This window comes from Hordeum vulgare, chromosome 2H (assembly GCF_904849725.1).
Source record: "Hordeum vulgare subsp. vulgare chromosome 2H, MorexV3_pseudomolecules_assembly, whole genome shotgun sequence".
NCBI classification, from domain to species: Eukaryota; Viridiplantae; Streptophyta; class Magnoliopsida; order Poales; family Poaceae; genus Hordeum; species Hordeum vulgare.
Genome location: NC_058519.1, coordinates 263,872,169 through 263,889,619, shown reverse-complemented (window position 1 = coordinate 263,889,619; position 17,451 = coordinate 263,872,169). Strand labels below are relative to the sequence as shown.

General features: G+C 42.2%; 1 protein-coding gene across 1 annotated transcript; it reads right to left on the bottom strand.

Moving 5' to 3' along the window:
- Positions 1 to 5,217: 5,217 nt before the first annotated feature.
- LOC123426043 (calmodulin-binding transcription activator CBT) lies at positions 5,218 to 16,683 on the bottom strand. Its single transcript, XM_045109822.1, has 13 exons — positions 16,497 to 16,683; positions 15,979 to 16,104; positions 14,450 to 14,565; positions 14,257 to 14,345; positions 13,667 to 13,712; positions 12,680 to 12,860; positions 12,400 to 12,474; positions 12,245 to 12,321; positions 10,551 to 10,838; positions 9,443 to 10,134; positions 6,737 to 7,292; positions 6,194 to 6,505; positions 5,218 to 5,560 (listed from the first exon to the last, which is right to left on the bottom strand). The coding sequence occupies exons 1-13, from the start codon at positions 16,567 to 16,569 to the stop codon at positions 5,513 to 5,515; spliced, it is 2,679 nt and encodes an 892-aa protein (XP_044965757.1). The 5' UTR covers positions 16,570 to 16,683; the 3' UTR covers positions 5,218 to 5,512.
- Between the last annotated feature and the right edge of the window lie 768 nt (positions 16,684 to 17,451).

The following is a 17,451-nucleotide window of genomic DNA, read 5'->3' as shown; positions in this document are numbered from 1 at the left end:
ATACGCGGCTCCTATCGGGATCGTCGACACGCCGGGCGGCCTTGCTGGTTTAGTTTTACCTTTGACGAGATATCTTGTGCATCGGGATTCCGGTGATGCTTTTGGTAAACTCGGAGTTGAGGTTTTCCACTAAGGAATTCGACAAGATCGCGAGCTTCGTGATTGAGGATTTCTATGCGGCTTGTGGTAATTTGTGATGGACTAGTTGGAGCACCCCTGCAGGGTTAAATCTTTCGGAAAGCCGTGCCCGCGGTTATGTGGCAACGTGGAAACTTTGTTTAACACTGGTTCTAGATAACTTGAAGTTAACTTAATTAAAATTTGCCAACTGTGTGCGTAACCGTGACTGTCTCTTTCGTGAGTTCCTTCTCCGGTCGAGGACACGGTGGGGTTATGTCTGACGTAGGTAGGTGTTCAGGATCATTCATTTGATCATCAGTAGTCCACGTCCGTTATGCGAAGATCATCCCCCTCTTATTTCTTGTACTCGTAAGTTTAGCCACCAAATATATGCTTAGCTGCTGCTGCAACCTCACCACTTAACCATGCCTCACCCATTAAGCTTTGCTAGTCTTGATACCTTTGGAAATGAGATTGTTGAGTCCCCTGTGGCTCACAGATTACTACAACACCAGTTGCAGGTACAGGTAAAGGTTACTTGACGCGAGCGCGTTGACTGTTCATTTGGAGTTGCTTCTTCTTCTTCTTCTTCATCGATCTAGGATGGGTTCCAGGCCGGCAGCCTGGGATAGCAAGGATGGACGTCGTTCTTCTTTTCTCGTTTGTTTTCGTCCGTAGTCGGACCCTGCTCTTCTTCATGATGTTAATGTATTGTATTGGTGTGACTCTGATGTAGCATGTGGCGAGTGTAAGCCAATTCTATGTATATCTCATCTTTTCAATACATGTACTTGTAACGATATCCATTCTTGCGACACGACGAGATGCGCTTCTATCCCTGACGAGGCCTTCGTGCCAAATTGAGGATAGGGTCGCATCTTGGGCGTGACACTCATATTCCTCACTTTGAGACTTTGGTAGATGTAGGCTTGGGTTGAGCATCATGAGGAAATTCGTTCCATAGTTTTACCTCGACCCCCTTTAACAGTATGATGTTCCTATGACTCAAGTGTAAAGAAAATGAAACAGAAAGAGTAAATCTTCAAGCTTCAATGTCTTCAGAGTGTTTTCTTCAGGACACACTGAATTCCTCATCTTCAATATCTTCATCAGGAATATCAATTTCTTCGCAATTCCTTCCTGATCAAAGTCTTCAAGGAATGACCAAAGTCTTCACCCGAAGATACATTTTTAGGGGTCGATATTCTTCGAATAACTCAAACTCCTCAGCGACTTATAGAGCATGTGTACACTCACAAACATATCAGTCTCTTAACCTATAAGTCTTCAAACCACCAAAATAACTAAGGGGCCCTAGATGCACTTACACAGCACACAAAATCCAACCGTTACACCTAAAGTAGCAAACTCGGTGACACCAAAGTTACAAACTCGGTGGTACAAATTAGCACAAAAGGCAGAACATTTGAATCTCGGTGAGACCGATATACACAACTCGGTGGCACCGAAAAGGTGGATAACAGTCAGATGGCCAAACTCGGTGGAACCTATATCAAACTCGGAAATTCCGATTTTGTGTACCGAGCAACAGATTGTTGGTCACACTGAACTCGGTAGCACCGATATGGATTCGGTTGCACCGATTTGGTGGGAATGGCTAGGGTTTCTGTCTGAGGTCAAACTCGATGGGTCCAAAATGTGGAAGTTGGTGACACCGAATTTGAGTATGTGGAATTTGACAGAATTGATATTTGGGAAAAAGACTGAGTATTTTGGTGGCTAACTTTGAGCAGTTGGAGCAATCGGTTCATTTTACTACCTCGCCCCCTTTTAATAGTATTGGCTTTCCTATGGACTCAAAAGTGATTTCTCACAAATATAAAATGAAGAGTCTTCTAGCTTGAAGCTTGGGCCAATATTATTCCTTTCTTGCATCAAGCGGCATCTCCACATAAGCCTTTAGCCAAAGCTCTCCATGGACTAAACCTGAAATATCTAGGTAAAAGTGATAGTCCAAGAGACAATGTATGTTGTCATGAATTATCAAAACCACCAAGGGAGCATATGTGCTTTCAAGTTTGCTAAAACAAAAGCTCCTACATAGACCCTTCCTGGAAATATAATGAATGGCAATTGCTTCAATGACTGAGAGCATAGTTTGTTACCTTTCAAGAAAGTTTATTGCTTACACTTTGGATTGTGAATGGATTGTTACTTGATTATGAGAAGTCTTATGATTGATAATTGTTGTTATAATAATGATCATGATGCTACATGTCTGTATTTTCTTTAGTTGGCGCCTCTCTATCTCTCTCTAAACATGTGGTCATGATTATCAAGTTCGGTATTTGCATGAGGACAAGCGGAGTCTAAGCTTGGAGGAGTTGATACGTCCATTTTTCATCATGCTTTCCTATTGTTATTTATAATATTTTAGAATTATATTTAAATGTTTGATGCAATTCTAATATATTTTCTCTCTTAAATTGCAAGATCCATCACAAGAGGGAGATTACCGGCAGCTGGAATTCTGGACCTGAAAAGAGCTACATGAGAGATAGCTATTCTTCGGAGCTCCAAATGACCTATAAACTTACAAAGATTTGTTTTAGAATATATAAAAAATGCTGGAAGAAAAAATACCGAAGAAGACCCTCTACGGGCCCACAAGCTCGGGTGGCACGCTCACCCCCTAGGGCGCTCCATGTGAGCTTGTGGGACCCAATGAGGACCACACATGCCCATCTTCCGCTATATGAAGCCATTTTCCCTAGAAAAAATCAAAAGAAGACTTTGGGACAAAGTGTTGCCGTCTCGAGGTGGAACCTGGGCAGGAGCATTTTGCTCTCCGACGGAGCGATTCCGCCAGGGATACTTCCCTGCAGGAGGGGGGAATCGGATCCATCGTCATCACCAATGCTCCTCTAATCGTGAGAGGACCCATATCCATCAACATATTCACCAGCACCATCTCATCTCCAAACCCTAGTTCATTTTTGTACCCAATCTTTGTGTGAAACCTCAGATTGGTACTTGTGGGTTACTAGTAGTGTTGATTACATCTTGTAGGTGATGCTAGTTGGTTTATTAGGTGGAAGATTGTATGTTTCGATTGTTATTCATATATTTTATCTCTTCTGATCATGAACATGAATATAATTTGTGAGTATTTCCGTTTGTTCTTGAAGACATGGGAGAAGTATTGTTATAAGTTATCATGTGAAGTTGGTTTTCGTTCAATGTTTTGATGACGCCTTGTGCTGTTCTTCCTCTAGTGGTGTCATTTGAACATCGACTACATGACTCACTACCATGTTTGGGCCTAGAGGGAGGCATTATGGGATCTGTTAATAGATGATGGATTGCTGGAGTGACAAAAGCCTAAACCCTAGTTTGTGAGCTATTCCGTAAGGGACAGTTTTTCGGTCCATGTGTTCCATACTATGGTTAGTTTATCTTAATTCTTCTCTTGTAGTTGCGGATGTTTGCGAGAGGGGTAATCATAAGTAGGTTGTTTGTTCAAGTAAGAAAACACCTTAGCACCGGTCCACCCACATGACAACTTATCAAAGCAATGAACGCGAGTCAAGGAATCATGGTGAAGTAACTAGATAATATTCTCATGTGTCCTTGGAACACTGTAATCACTACAAGAAGTATTTTCGCCTTGTCCTTTGCAATGAAAAGGATTGGGCCACCTTGTTGCACGTTTCTACTTTGACTACTTGTTACTTGTTACAAATTATCATGTTATCAAACTATTGGTCACAACTACTTGACAACACTTGCAGAGAATAACTTGTTGAAACCCGCTTATTGATTCCTTATGCTCCTCGTTGGGTTCGACGTTGTTACTTATCGAAAGGATTACGATTGATTCCCTATACTTGTGGGTCATCATGGTGTTACTTGAGCACCCAGTCTCGAGATCTCGGGTGAAAGCCTACGTCTGACCCGAGTTGACTATATCTGGCAATGGCAATGTTTTTACATTGTCACCTTGTTGAAGGTGTTTCTCGGATATGCTCAGACTAATTCTTCAAGGATGAAAACCTAGATTCTGGCCTTGGGTAATTGAATCCGGTAACAGTAGTGTTTGAACGTCCCTTCTTTCCTGGAGGCGTCATTTTTGAAGAACCTCCTCGTCTATATAGTGTCATGAGATGGTTAATGCGGATATGGTCGATGTTATAGTTTTTAGTCGCGAGTCTGGTCACTTTTGTTTTCTTTTTCTTTTTTCCTTGCCTATGCATAGATTTGTCCTTATATGATTTTGCTATTTGCTGACGTGTTTTTATATCCATGTTGGTGTTGTTGATTTTTTTTTTTTTTGAAAGGAATGCGGTGTGTTCCATTATATAGTGTCCTTGACAAATCACCAGCAACAACACTTGGTACAAAATCTGGTGGTTGTCCCAGCCAAGTCTCGCAGGTTGCAGCTCCCAAATTAGCACCATCTGCAACTAAACAACGGGCAACAAAGTTACAAGTCCAAGGACAAGAAACAACACACACGTCAGCCTACACACAACTAAAGTTTTATATCTCTAAATATAGCTTCTAGAACAATCTTCAATTGTCATCGCAGTCTTCAGTGCAGAACCAGCCTCCATCAACAAGTTGTGCTATCCCATGTGACTTTTGTGTTGACGGCATGCATTATTGGTGTTGATTGTGTACATCATGGCTATGCAGAGCCAGATGTGTGATCATTGTTTTTGTATCATTTGATGCTTCATTTCAATTTTAAGCCAATAAATTCATCCTTTGTCAAAAAAATAAAACTTTAGGATATGGGTCAGGCTAGTACAACTGTCAGTATTTTCATATTTTGGGGAGTTTGGAAGGTTTTGCGGGAGAGCAAGAAATGTTGGTGCGGTATCTTTTCCATATAAAACTAGTATTGGATACTGAACCATTGTTGTAAGTCCATGTTTCTAGCAGCTTATAAATTTTTGTAGCTTATAAAAAAATTCTACAAGATTTCAACTTTTCTTTTTTCTAGAAAGCAAGATTTCAACTTGATAATCTTGTGCTGATCGCTGAATTCATCTCACGTCGAACTTGATTTGATCTTGTAGTAAATTAGGTGAAATTTGATCCTGTTTATGAGATTATCATAATTGACCACCAAAGTGAAAATAAAATATGAAATGTCAAGGTAAATATCCTATTCGGTCATTGGCCCAGGTGGCACTTATTGTTAGCCTTTACAACATGATCCGTACCAGCATCTACATGCACCTACAAGCACAATGCCATAGCTAAAACCAGGCAAATTGCAAACCACGGTAACATGCTAGCAGCAAATACATACACCAGATTCGGCCAAAAGCATCAATCAGATGGTCCTAAAATGTAGAGCAGCACTAGAAAGTTGTGGATTTTCTTAATGTACAATACAAGAATTACATGGCCCCTAGAAGCTACTTCACCTCCTGCATGCCGGCGCCTGCTGCTGCTCTTTACTGAACTCCAGCTGCGCCAACATAGCATACAGATAAGAGAATCTCATGGCGTTCATAACCAAGCATCAAGGGTAACAGAGGATATAGGTTTCTGATAAATCATTACATGTAATGTACTCCCTCTGTAAACTAATATAAAACTGTTAATCTATTTGCAAAAAGAAAAGTTTGCAAATCTTACTATATCCTTCTTCAAACATGCGACAGGTGACTCTACTCAGAAACATTCTAAAATAAGCATGATGCCATGTAAAAGCAGCAAACACAGCAATCACGGCAACAGTCTGAGACACAATTTCCTACTTCCTCTGTTCACAAATATAAGATGTTTTACTCCCTCCGATCCATATTACTTGTCGCTGCTTTAGTACAACTTGTATAGAGGCTGTGTCGATTAATTCGGATCGTAAGGAGTAATATTTTTCTGGATCGGAGGTATAGACATGTTTAATGCGTTTATTCACTCATTTCAGTCCGTATGTAGTCCGTATTGAAATATCTAAAACATCTTATATTTGTGAACTGAGGGAGTATTAAACTAGCTCCATTTACGATTTAGATATCACATGAACCACCTCACAGGCTCTGTCATGTCATCTACCCAATAATACACATAGACCAGTATTTGAGAGTAAAATAGATACCTTGGCCTCCTCATGAGCAATCCTCATCCTCCGGTACTCATGCTGTGCCCGATGACAACGAAACAGAGCCTGAACACGTACCACTGATCTATTAAACCTGTCCTCCGCTTGTTGCCGGCTGGCCTGGAAGAAACCTTCCTCTGCAGTGTTTGCAGCTTCTACATCCACTGTCATTTCTATTGGCATTCCATTTGCAATGCCACGCAAGCCTTTTCTCTTTTTTCTCCATCGCAAAATGGCTTTCTCCACGACTCCAACAGACCATATTACCTTACGGTACTGACGTCTCACTTGATGGCCTCGGTATGCAGCCTGGTGGGCAAGTTATAATCATTAAAATATCTACTTTGCAAGATAAAAGTAGAAAAAACTTCCAAATTGCTTTCTAATAATAATAATGACTGTCAAGTGGCATCACCCTGTTCTTCCGGCACATTTAACATAAGAAAAAAGGTGCTTTTCCACGGTATGGCATATATTTATGCAATAAATACCCCAGAGAAGGCAAAAAATCAAAACAAGCAAGAGCAAAATGAGACTTACTTGTATTCTGATAGCTTGTCTTCGCATGTTCGTAAAGTTCCTTCTAACCTTCCACGTGCGGAAATGATTTTGTATTCGTGCAGCAGCTCTCATCTCTTTTTTTCTGTTGTAGTTCCGGAATGCATGCTGAATCCTCATAGCAGCAACTATCACAGTTGCTTGCATCTCAGGATTGGCCAAAAGAATTGCTTTTGTTTGGAGTTTAAGAGTTCTATCCCGAAGTGCAGCTTGGATATTACTGGCAGCGTCAGCAGCATTTCGATAGGCCGCTAAAGATTCTTTTAAGCAAAGTTCTTGTTCAGTAAGGTTCTCAAACTTCTCGCTATGTACTTTTTTTAGTTTCATCCTTGATGGTGATCGCTCGGTACCCTTGGACAGTGACATTGACTCAAAATGTGCAGTCAATCCTTTCTCAGCAAGATATGCAGCTAAGCCCACATAACCTTGTCTTGCTGCCAGATCTGCAGGAGTGCTTCCACCAGGAGACACTGCAGTAGGATCCGTAACCAAGCTTGGATTGGCTCCAGCAGATAACAGAGCAGCAACCATTTTTTCCCTGGCAAAAGTTTAGCAAAAAATATAAAGATCATTGTAATTCATAAACATATATATGAAGCAATATATTCTTTTTTTTCGAGAAAACGCAGAGAGTGCGTTTCTTTGTATTGAAAAGGTAGAAAGTCAGTCTCAGAGGAGACGGTTACAACAGATTACACGCAATTCAGTGGACATCCCAGGATGGGGGCAAAACTACCCTAAGCCCCTTGTCCCCAGCTCTAGCCCAACATCTCATCTCATCTTTGATCCCCTCCGCGAGCTCGGGAAGCGACGGAGTGGCTTGATCAAATACACACGCATTCCTATGTTTCCAGATCATCCATGGGACTAGCAGTGTGGTGGACCTCAGCGCCTTGCGGAGTGATGGTGGTGTTGCATCTCTCGCCCTGATCCACCAGTCCTGAATGGAGATATCTTGCTCCGGTGCGGGGGCTGGTAGGCGCAGCCAGGAAAGAGCCTCATGCCAGGCTTGCCGCGAGAAGGGGCATGCCAGTAGTAGGTGGTGAATGGTCTCTGGCGCCTGATCGCAAAGCAGGCATCGCGTGTGGTGAGGTAGGCCGCGGCGGGCGAGTCTGTCCGCGGTCCAGCATCGGTCTAGGCTCACCAGCCAATGGAAAAACTTGACCTTCGGCGGAGCCCATCCCTTCCAGATTAGCTTCCAGGAGTGGCAAGCGAGGGATCCGTGGAAGGTGGCCTGATAGCATGATCGCGCCGAGTAGTCTCCATTAGCAGTCCATTTCCAGACGAGCCTGTCTGGCTCGGCGGACAGGGCGGTGTGCGTGACGCGTTGCCATATCGTCAAGTATTGGCCAATCTCTTGCAGCCCCACTACACCGCGGATGTCTCGAGCCCACGCGTTGCCGGCGAGTCCATCCGCCACCGTCCGCACCCTCCTCCTGTTCTTGGGAATGCATCGGTACAGCATGGGAGCTAGCTCGCTGATCGACTGCCCATGCAGCCATCTGTCTTCCCAGAACAGCGCCGTGCGGCCATCGCCGAGCACCATGAAGGTGGAGGCATAGAAGAGGCCGAGCTCCTCACTGGAGAACTGCAGGTCCATACCTTTCCAGGCCCTGTCGGCGTCCGTCTTAGATAGCCAGAGCCACCGCAGCCTAAGTGCTAGCCCAGTCCGTTCCAAATCTCGGATGCCCAGCCCTCCCAGAGCGAGGGGCCGGCTGACCGTGCGCCAGTTAACATGACAGTGCCCTCCCTGAGCAGCCGCACGGCCAGCCCAGAGGAAGCCGCGCTGTATCTTCTCTAGTTGTTTCAGGGTCTTCTTCGGAGGTGTCAGGGTGAGCATCTGGTGGATTGGGATTGCGCTGAGGACCGATCTGACCAATGCCAACCTCCCAGCTTTGTTCATGAGCCATGCTTTCCATGTCGGGAGGCGGCCAGCCACAGCATCGACTAGCGGCTGCATCTGAGCTGGCGTGGGTCGTCGGGTGGTGAGCGGAATGCCCAGGTAGGTGATGGGCAGGGTCGCCGACTGGCAGCCCAATGCCTCGATCAGGGCATCGCTCTCCTCGTCGCCGTGTAGGGTCGTGGCCGAGCTCTTGCCATAGTTTACCCGCAACCCCGACGCGGCCTCGAAGATGCCTAGGATGCCCTTCACCGCGAGCACCTCCTCCATCTCAGCATGGCAAAACAGCATCACGTCGTCGGCGTAGAGCGAAACGGCCGGAACAGTGCGTCGGGGGTGCAGCCGCCGGAGTATGCCGGCCTGGAGAGCCCGATGCATGAGGCGGCCCAGCGCGTCGACAGCGAGGACGAATAGCTGCGGTGATGTGGAGTCCCCTTGACGCAGCCCGCGACGGTGCCAAATCGGGGGGCACCGTAATGTTTCCGAGATCAGAAATTACTAGTCACCTAAAGTAAAACAAATCCAAAGTGTCTAAGATCACCATCTAAGACTGTTGATGAGATTATTTTCACATGGAGCTTTCCAAGTCTAGCAGTATGGCTCATTTCGTCTGACAGTCAATATAAGTTTTTTGTCAGTTAGGTCCAATGAAGTTTGACTTGCAAATTACACAAACACGTCACAGTTGCCAGGCCCAGAACTCACAATGAAATTGATTTTTGCTCTCATTTTTCCAAATTCCATGATCAGCGAAAGGAATGATATAAATAGCAGAAAATAGAAGATACCTTCCGTGGTATGCAGCCCAGTGTAAAGCAGTCCAACCAGAAGAATCACGGAAATCCAAGGAGAATCCAGACACAGAAAACAAGCGGATAGCCCAGGTATAGCCAAGGTAAGAACACAGATGGATAGGTCCTTGTCCTAGATCATCACGACCAGTAGACTTATGGCCTCCAATTACTCTTTCCAGAAGCCATTCTTGCAATCTATTTCGTAAAACTAATTCAAGCAAGTCTTCAGTAGCATGAACAGAAGTGCCTTCAGAATCGCCAGCAATTTTCCACATATCCATCCATTCCTTCTCTGGTGATGCCAATATGAGATTGGAAACTTTGCTGCCTTCCACGAGAAGCTTTGGTGCTATCTTCTTCTTGTTTGTAACAAACAGCAAACGAGCTAGTCTCATCTGCATCTGAAGCTTTGACCTTGTGTACTCATCTTCTGGCGGCTTCAACTCAATATGCAATGAATTGCCAGGCATACTACGATACTCAAAATTCAAAACCTCAGAGATTGGTGTTTTCCCATCCAAAGTCAAATAAAAATCCACTCGACCAGCTGTATGTGGTCCAACCATGAAACGGTAAACACCAGTTTGGACCATGTTTGCAGGAACACAGTTGTCACCAAAGATACCGTAAATATTGGAACCAGCCAGATGCTTGTACTGCTCATAGTAATCCCCAATCACCAAGATCTACAATTCAGCAGATGTCAATAATTTTGCAATTTGATAGAATATTACAATTTACAAACATGTATATTACAATTCAGCATGCAAACTGTTCTATATAGTACATTACACATGTGCCAATGTGCGTCCATTCACTACATTGCATTTACGAAAGTGACTGTCCTACCAGAAGTGCCTCACAGATTTTATTTTTTTGGAGAAACACAGTACAAATCCAGCTCACATACCCTCACCCCTATGAACACACCCACACCCTACCCCTATACCTCCCGAGAGAAATGAATTTTCGTAAATAGTATCAGATGAAGACATAGGGGAACATTCCCATCAGAACTGGACAGTTGGAAATGGAATGACCATGCACAAATACAGTAAAACAAGAAAGGATGATAGTTCCGTAGAACATGAAAGGGGCAAACCTTGGTATGCTCTGTGGAACAAGCCCATTCTGGGGAGAAATCAGTGATGTTGAAGATTTTTTCATTGCTCACTATATTATCCCCTAGGCAAGGACTGTCATCATCCAAGTACTTCCACAGTCCGAGACTATTCTCCCTAGCAGGCACATCATTAGGAATGTCACTATCCACTGGAGTTTTCCGCAAAGAAATTGCAAATTGCTGTGACTGAGAATCGAGATCTGATGTTAAAGGATATTGAGATTGGTCTAATTGATGTTCCAGAGCTCCAGCGTGGTTCGCATTTACCTGATTGAGGGCAGAATTAGTAGGATAAATGGAGGGTATCAAATTAAGTGGTGAAACTAACATAGCCTGCATTATTATGATGAAGTAGCTGACTTCCCATGTCGTGAGTGGGTATGGAATTAAAGAAAAGAGTTAATTGCACTTTTCGTACATAAACTTCCACAGCAGGTACAAATTCATACATAAAGTCTAAAAATGACACAAAGTACCCCTACAACTTGTGTTTGATGCACAAATTCATACATTTCCGTTGCTGTCTGTTAACTCTCCGTTAACTATGTCTGCGTGGCATGCCAGCAAGACCGGACCCATGCCTATGTGTTGGTTCCACCTGTAAGTAATAAAGAAAGAAAAGAATGCCATATTGGAGTGCGAGTTGCAACAGCCTCCAGGTCTGGCCAGATAACCATCTGGCCCAAGCAGCATTGTTGGATAGTTCTAAAAATTGTAGGTATTTGATCTTTTTTTATTAGGGTATTAGTAAAGATACATACAGTATTATTTAGTGCCTAAAAAATAAACCGGCAGACCAGTAAAAACATGAACCGGGAGGCTCGCCGGTTCATTTTTAAACTATGAAAAAAGGAACAAGAACAGCTCAGACTATGATATAGAAAGAAGTCTATGTCTATGGAAGCACCAGAAAACTACTACTCCCTCCTTTCCGGTTTATAGGGCTCAAATCTGAAATCTCATCAACCAAGGTGAATTGTGAATGGATGGCACTAGTTCTAACTAGCCAATGAAATATTTATCACATATTCAATTTCCGAGGCAATAAATGTAGGATCCTCCCTTTCATTGGACTTGCATGGTGCATGTAGAAAAAGATGCATGCATAGCCACTAATTTTCTTTCTCTTATCTCTATGATTTAAATATGGCGTGAGACTCAAAGCATTTTAACTCAATTAGACTCAAAATAAGCCTAGTATAATGGAAATTAAAAAAAAATAGATGAGCCCTATAAACCGGAAAGGAGGGAGTAATGCACTGGCTAGCACTCCAAGCTGCAGGACGTGAGATTTTGTGTTCAAATCCCGTTAGCTACATGCGTGCAACTTATTTTTTTCTATTGATTTCTCTTTCCTCACTTACAAGTGGGACCCACATAAGAGAGCGCAGGCCCAGCTTCGCTGGCGTGCCATGTAGACATAGTTAACATAGAGTTAATGGAAATATGATATCACTCGGAACTGGAAGCCACTGTGCGGGCTCCCGCCATAGCATAGTTGCGACGTAGTCGTTCCCCCAAAAAATAACTTGTAGTTATATATTTTCTGAAGCCCCAAATAAGACAGTGGACAATTTATAAGGGTAAATACAAGTACTATCGCACACAATTTTCATCATGTTGTATACTAGTATTGCAATTTAATAATTTATAGGTTATAGCAGCTTGCTTACATTATTTGCGTAGTCCATGTTATTTCCAGAATCCTTCAGTCCGCGTTTAATCTGCTGACTAAATGCCACGGATGCACCTGTAATATATAATGTGAAATATTTACATTTTCTGTAGAAGTACGATGAAATTTTGTAGCTCTGTCCAAAATTCCCACCAGAAGAAGTATCCTTTTTCATAGATGACTCCAACAGATGCACCCAGAACTCTTCCAGACTAGAGCCGCCAGTTTCTGCACAACGACCGATCCAAGATACAGTAGTAGAAGAAGTACATCAGTAAAGTCTGCAAAGATTATGATATCATGCTGTCGGACAGTACAATCAACACAGTATAAAACTACATTTTTAGTTCACTGGAGTATAGCATATTCTAAGAGAAACTCGCAATATGTGTATATGCGTTCAACAAATCATTACGACTGAAGTATGTCTCACCACTAGAAATCGCACTGTGACCATGTGAATTAATTTCCTCTGGTGCAGGAGGGGAGAACGATATCTCGGTATGAACTGAGGCTGAGTTTGCTGAAACCGGAGGAGAGGTATAATGCTGAATCACATTCATTGTAGGCACTTCGGCTTCGGCTTCTGTGCTTGGATGTACTATGGCATTTTCCTGGTCAAGACAAAGCAAATTAGGAGATAAGTGGAACCAAACGTATAGAAACTTGGTCTACTCTGCTTGCTCTAAGGACAATGTTAATACTTTGTGAAAGGAAGATATTTTTGACTTAGGAAGATGTTTCTAATTTTACAAGATCCCTGGTATGCATTTTCAGCTATGCTCAGGGTTCCTGTATGGCACTTAAGAGTCATTTTCTCATAATTCTGAACAGACTTCAGAACTACATACTTCGAATTTTTATATACATTTGACTCCCATGACAACTTGAAAAACAGATAAGTTTAGGCAAGCTGCGTTTACAACTTACACTTCGTTTGGCACTAGAGCAAACAGCTCTATATGTTAAAGCAAGAGAGAAACAAGAAATCACTGGGCCACGTCAAGTTTGTATTAGAGTCGTCGGTATTTCCATATTGCATTAGGAATATGACAGCTCTGCACGTACATATATTGGCCTACAAGTTGCTCCCTTCGAAGAAGGTATTAAGCCTGGTTCAGTTTCAGATCGATTTTTCTCCTTGCGCACAAAATTAACTCTAGCATTGTGAATATAAAATGTGGCCATTGAGATTTGAATGGTCAACGATAAACGAATTGCTAGATATATCATGACCTCTTGGCAAGATAAGCTGTGCCGATCTCAGAATTAATTGAACATAATGTCCAACAAAAAGGCAGGCTGGCAAAAAGCCACAGGACAATAGTATGCACAGAAAAACAAAGATGATTAACCCAATGCGCGCAGTTAAATTACACTTAAGATCTAAGAACAGAAAACAGGTGACGAGGGAAATAACCTCAGATGTTTGACGATAATGCACAAGAACTATCCGTTCAGCCTCTCTGAATAAGAAATAACCAAGAACTGTTGTCAACAAAGAAAAGTAATTATATCCGACTTTACATCTGATACATGCAATAGAAATTATATATTGTATGCGACAATTCATGCAATAGGCCAGAACAGAACTTTCCATTGTTAGAAAGCACGTCCCAGTTAATGTTGTAATAACAAAGCTGTTTCTCAGATGAGAGGATAGAAAACATTGAACAGAGTTCCAGACAGATCGTAGGCAGCAAATAATATAATAGGTTTAGTGTGCAGCATGATCTGAGTAGTTATTTTATTTTTACCTAAAAAGTAACTACTTTCTTTAATTTTAGCTGCAGGAATTTGACAACATTGATGGAAAATGTCTTAGAGCTTCTACTAGCCTTAAATGGCAAACAGTATGATAGTCTGGTAAAAGTGCATGGCCTATGTGTACACAGCATCACACGATACAAAAAATTAATCACACAGGGAAATAATGTCAATAAATATTGCACAGAGAAACAAAAATGGTGTAGTGAAGCTTCCATTTTCTGAAAGGAAAGGAATTCTTACTTGTCAAGTAGCCAGTAGCACCTTCTAAAGAAATTTGGATTATCCTCACCTCGAGCATAATAGACATGAACCCTCTCTTCATTACCAATCTATGAAATGACAGAAATCAACAATAATGATGGGGATGCTTGGATGTAACAACAGCAATAAAATTTGAGTTTTTTGTCATTGTGCTGGTGGTGGATATTCTCACCTTTAATTTTTCATGCGCTTCTTGGACAGTTTTGCCATCCTTCTTTTTCTTCCAATTATGGCCATCCTTCCGAAAGTTCCGGACAACTTTACGATCATATAGAACAATAGTACCACCTGTTTTAAAAGAAAGTTAAACTGGTGATTGAAATGCAAAAGTCATTTTCTGGTGCCAACATGATAGGGATTATATCTTAAAGAACAAAGATAGCATAAAGTTGTGAAACAAATCAACATTTTCAATAGAATCTCAAGATGTAGGCATCCTTGCAATGTGTGCAATCAGAACAATAGTAGACAAGAACGTTAACAAGCAAAAATTTAAACAAGTAGTAAGATGTAAATATACCCCTTGTATAACTAATACTCTTATAAAAGTACTCCCTCCGTATCAAAATATAAGACATTTTTGCAGTTCAATTGGTACAGAGGTACTATCATGTAGCAGCAATATCTTAGTGGACAAAATGTACATAGTGACAAGTAGCCACTAAATGCATAGACAGGTGAGAAGATTCAATTCCCAAGAGACGCGTCTGCTGGAAATGAGATAAGCTCACACAAAATCTGCACTCACAGCAAGCAAAAGTTAAATGCAAATTGGTATTGAGAACATGAAAACATGTTGGCTTTACTTATGGTAGCATAGTCACCCTAGATGTTATATTACTACTTTATAAACTGACTCTTGTGCACATGGGAGATTTAGGTGGAAGATCATGTTTATTATGTTCAGAATTGAATATTCTCTTATGAAATAGAGAAAGTATTCTGATGAGAATAATAACAAGGGGTTCCTGTGCATAAACATTTCGGAAAAAACACTGAGAAGAGCGCTTTATAGCAATAATGCTCATCATACTTATAGTCCAGTTCTCAAAAGCATTCATTCATCTGTTGTGCTAGATGCCTGAGGTGGGCGATCAAGAGGTGGAGCGTATGCAGCACCTCCTCATGGATTGCCAATTTTGCTATCAAACCTGGCACACAGTCCTGTCTTGGATTCGTTCTAAGGCACCTCCTCCCAACCCCGGCAACAACTTTACGGACTGGTGGGCTACTTGTGTACTTAGACTTCCTCAGCCCTAGCCATGGAGGGCGCTTCCGAGCTTTGTATGTTGTTATCTTGATGTAATAGTGTCTGTTTGCTCTTCGCTGGGCATGTACAAAGCTTATACTAACTTTCATTTTCTATCAAAAAATGCATCAAGACGCAAACTTTTTGTGTACCCTAGAGAGAGAAGAATAGAAGACCAAGGATGGGGTATTCAACACACGCAACGTTCCAGCACTAAATCAACCGACACTTACATTGTGTCCCCAAACAATGAACCGACAGGGTTTGAACTAGTAGCCACTCGTTGTTATTTTTGACGCATAATCCAGTCGTCATGCGTCAACACGCATATCTGTTATGTTCCCTTTTGTTCACACCAAGTTGCAGTCAATCACCGAAGCTAAGCAAGCACAGTGGTATGGAATGAAAATGGATGCCAAAATGAGGGTTTAGGGTTGATGCGAAACACATACTCACGGGCTTGTCAATGGGCTGTGCATGGACCTTGAACCTCTCGTGGTTCGCCAGGACCGCGTAGATCTCATTCGGCCGGAACCAGCGCGACGCGGCCTCTGCTTTCAGCTTCTCGAAGTTCAAGTCTGTCCACCGACCATGAGAAGAAGAAACACGGTCGAGAAATCAGCTCAAGATACAACAACATGCTTGTTTTTCCCTTTGAGCAACAAAAGATAGAAACGAACTAGACGTAAATTCCATTATTCTAGAGCTAATCTCAAAGACCTAAAACTTAAACGATACAAAATTATAAGTTAAAAAAGAGAAAGAATCAAATGAGACCCCACTCACCACACACACACACACACAGCATACAACCAAACCCCAAGAACTAAATCACCAGTATTGGGGGCATCAACAGTAAGAATCAAAGCCCGAGAGCTACTGAATCAGCCACCAAAGAAAAGCAAAAGGAGGGGTAGGGGAATAAAGAAAAGAAGGAGGAACGGCGGCGCTCGGACTGGAGAAGTCGGACCTGCGTAGGTGATGAAGCCGTGGATCTCGGAGCGTAGGAGCGGGTCCCTCTCCCTCCCGGCCGTTCCCTCCATAGCCGCCGCGGCTGCTGCTTCCACTTTCCCGGTCGGTCTATTGGTCAGGCCGCGCAGGCAGGCGAGTGGAGAAGAAGACGACGACGAGCAGGAAAAGACCTTAGAAAAGGAAAAATGGTGAGAGAAAAAAAACAATTAAGTGCAGGTAAATAAATCGCTCATTTCTCGGAGAAAAATCAGATGGTGAGGACCCGCATCTAAAGCATCCGGGCCCACCTGTCGGAAAGTGGGTTGTTGAGTTTGTGGCACCAGCTATGCTCTTTCTCCTTTGGAAAGGAAAAAAGATAGATCCTGAATTTCCCGTGCACACAACTGGAACTGGAAAGGTGAGACTGAGTGAAATGAATCTCTATATTATACGGTATTATTGGGAATTACACGTCGCACAAATGTATGAAAATAAATGTATCTAGAACTAGAATATATTCAGATATATTCATTCATATGATAAGTATTTTCAAATGGAGTGAGTATTTCCTCCGTATATAAGTATTTTTAGAGATTCCATTGCGGACTATATATAAATGTATATAGACATATTTTATAGTAGATTCATTCGTTTTGCTTCATATGTGATATGTAGTAAAATATCTAAAAGGACTTATATTTAGAAACGGAGGGAGTATAATCTATATCTATAACTTCTAATACAACAACATAATAAGAACACACGTGTATCTGCATAACCAACATGCACACATACATAAAAACAACCACAACAGCAATAAGCAAAGTCATACAAGACCAAAACTATGCATAGGCGGAGGGAGAAAAGAAAAACATGAAGCAGTGAAAAACATCGACTAATGATATACAACAATGATCATTGACGGCAAACATATCTTGACAACACAAGGACAAAGAGAAAGGATTTGCAAAAAC

Bases quoted from the DNA above. Each gene is read 5' to 3' on its own strand.
- LOC123426043 (XM_045109822.1), bottom strand. From the start codon at position 16,569: ATGGAGGGAACGGCCGGGAGGGAGAGGGACCCGCTCCTACGCTCCGAG. The intron at 14,566-15,978 runs GTATGTGTTTCG...CTTTTAAAACAG, and splicing joins GCCCATTGACAAGCCCGTGA to GTGGTACTATTGTTCTATAT. The intron at 5,561-6,193 runs GTATCTATTTTA...ATGTTGGCGCAG, and splicing joins TTGCTCATGAGGAGGCCAAG to CTGGAGTTCAGTAAAGAGCA.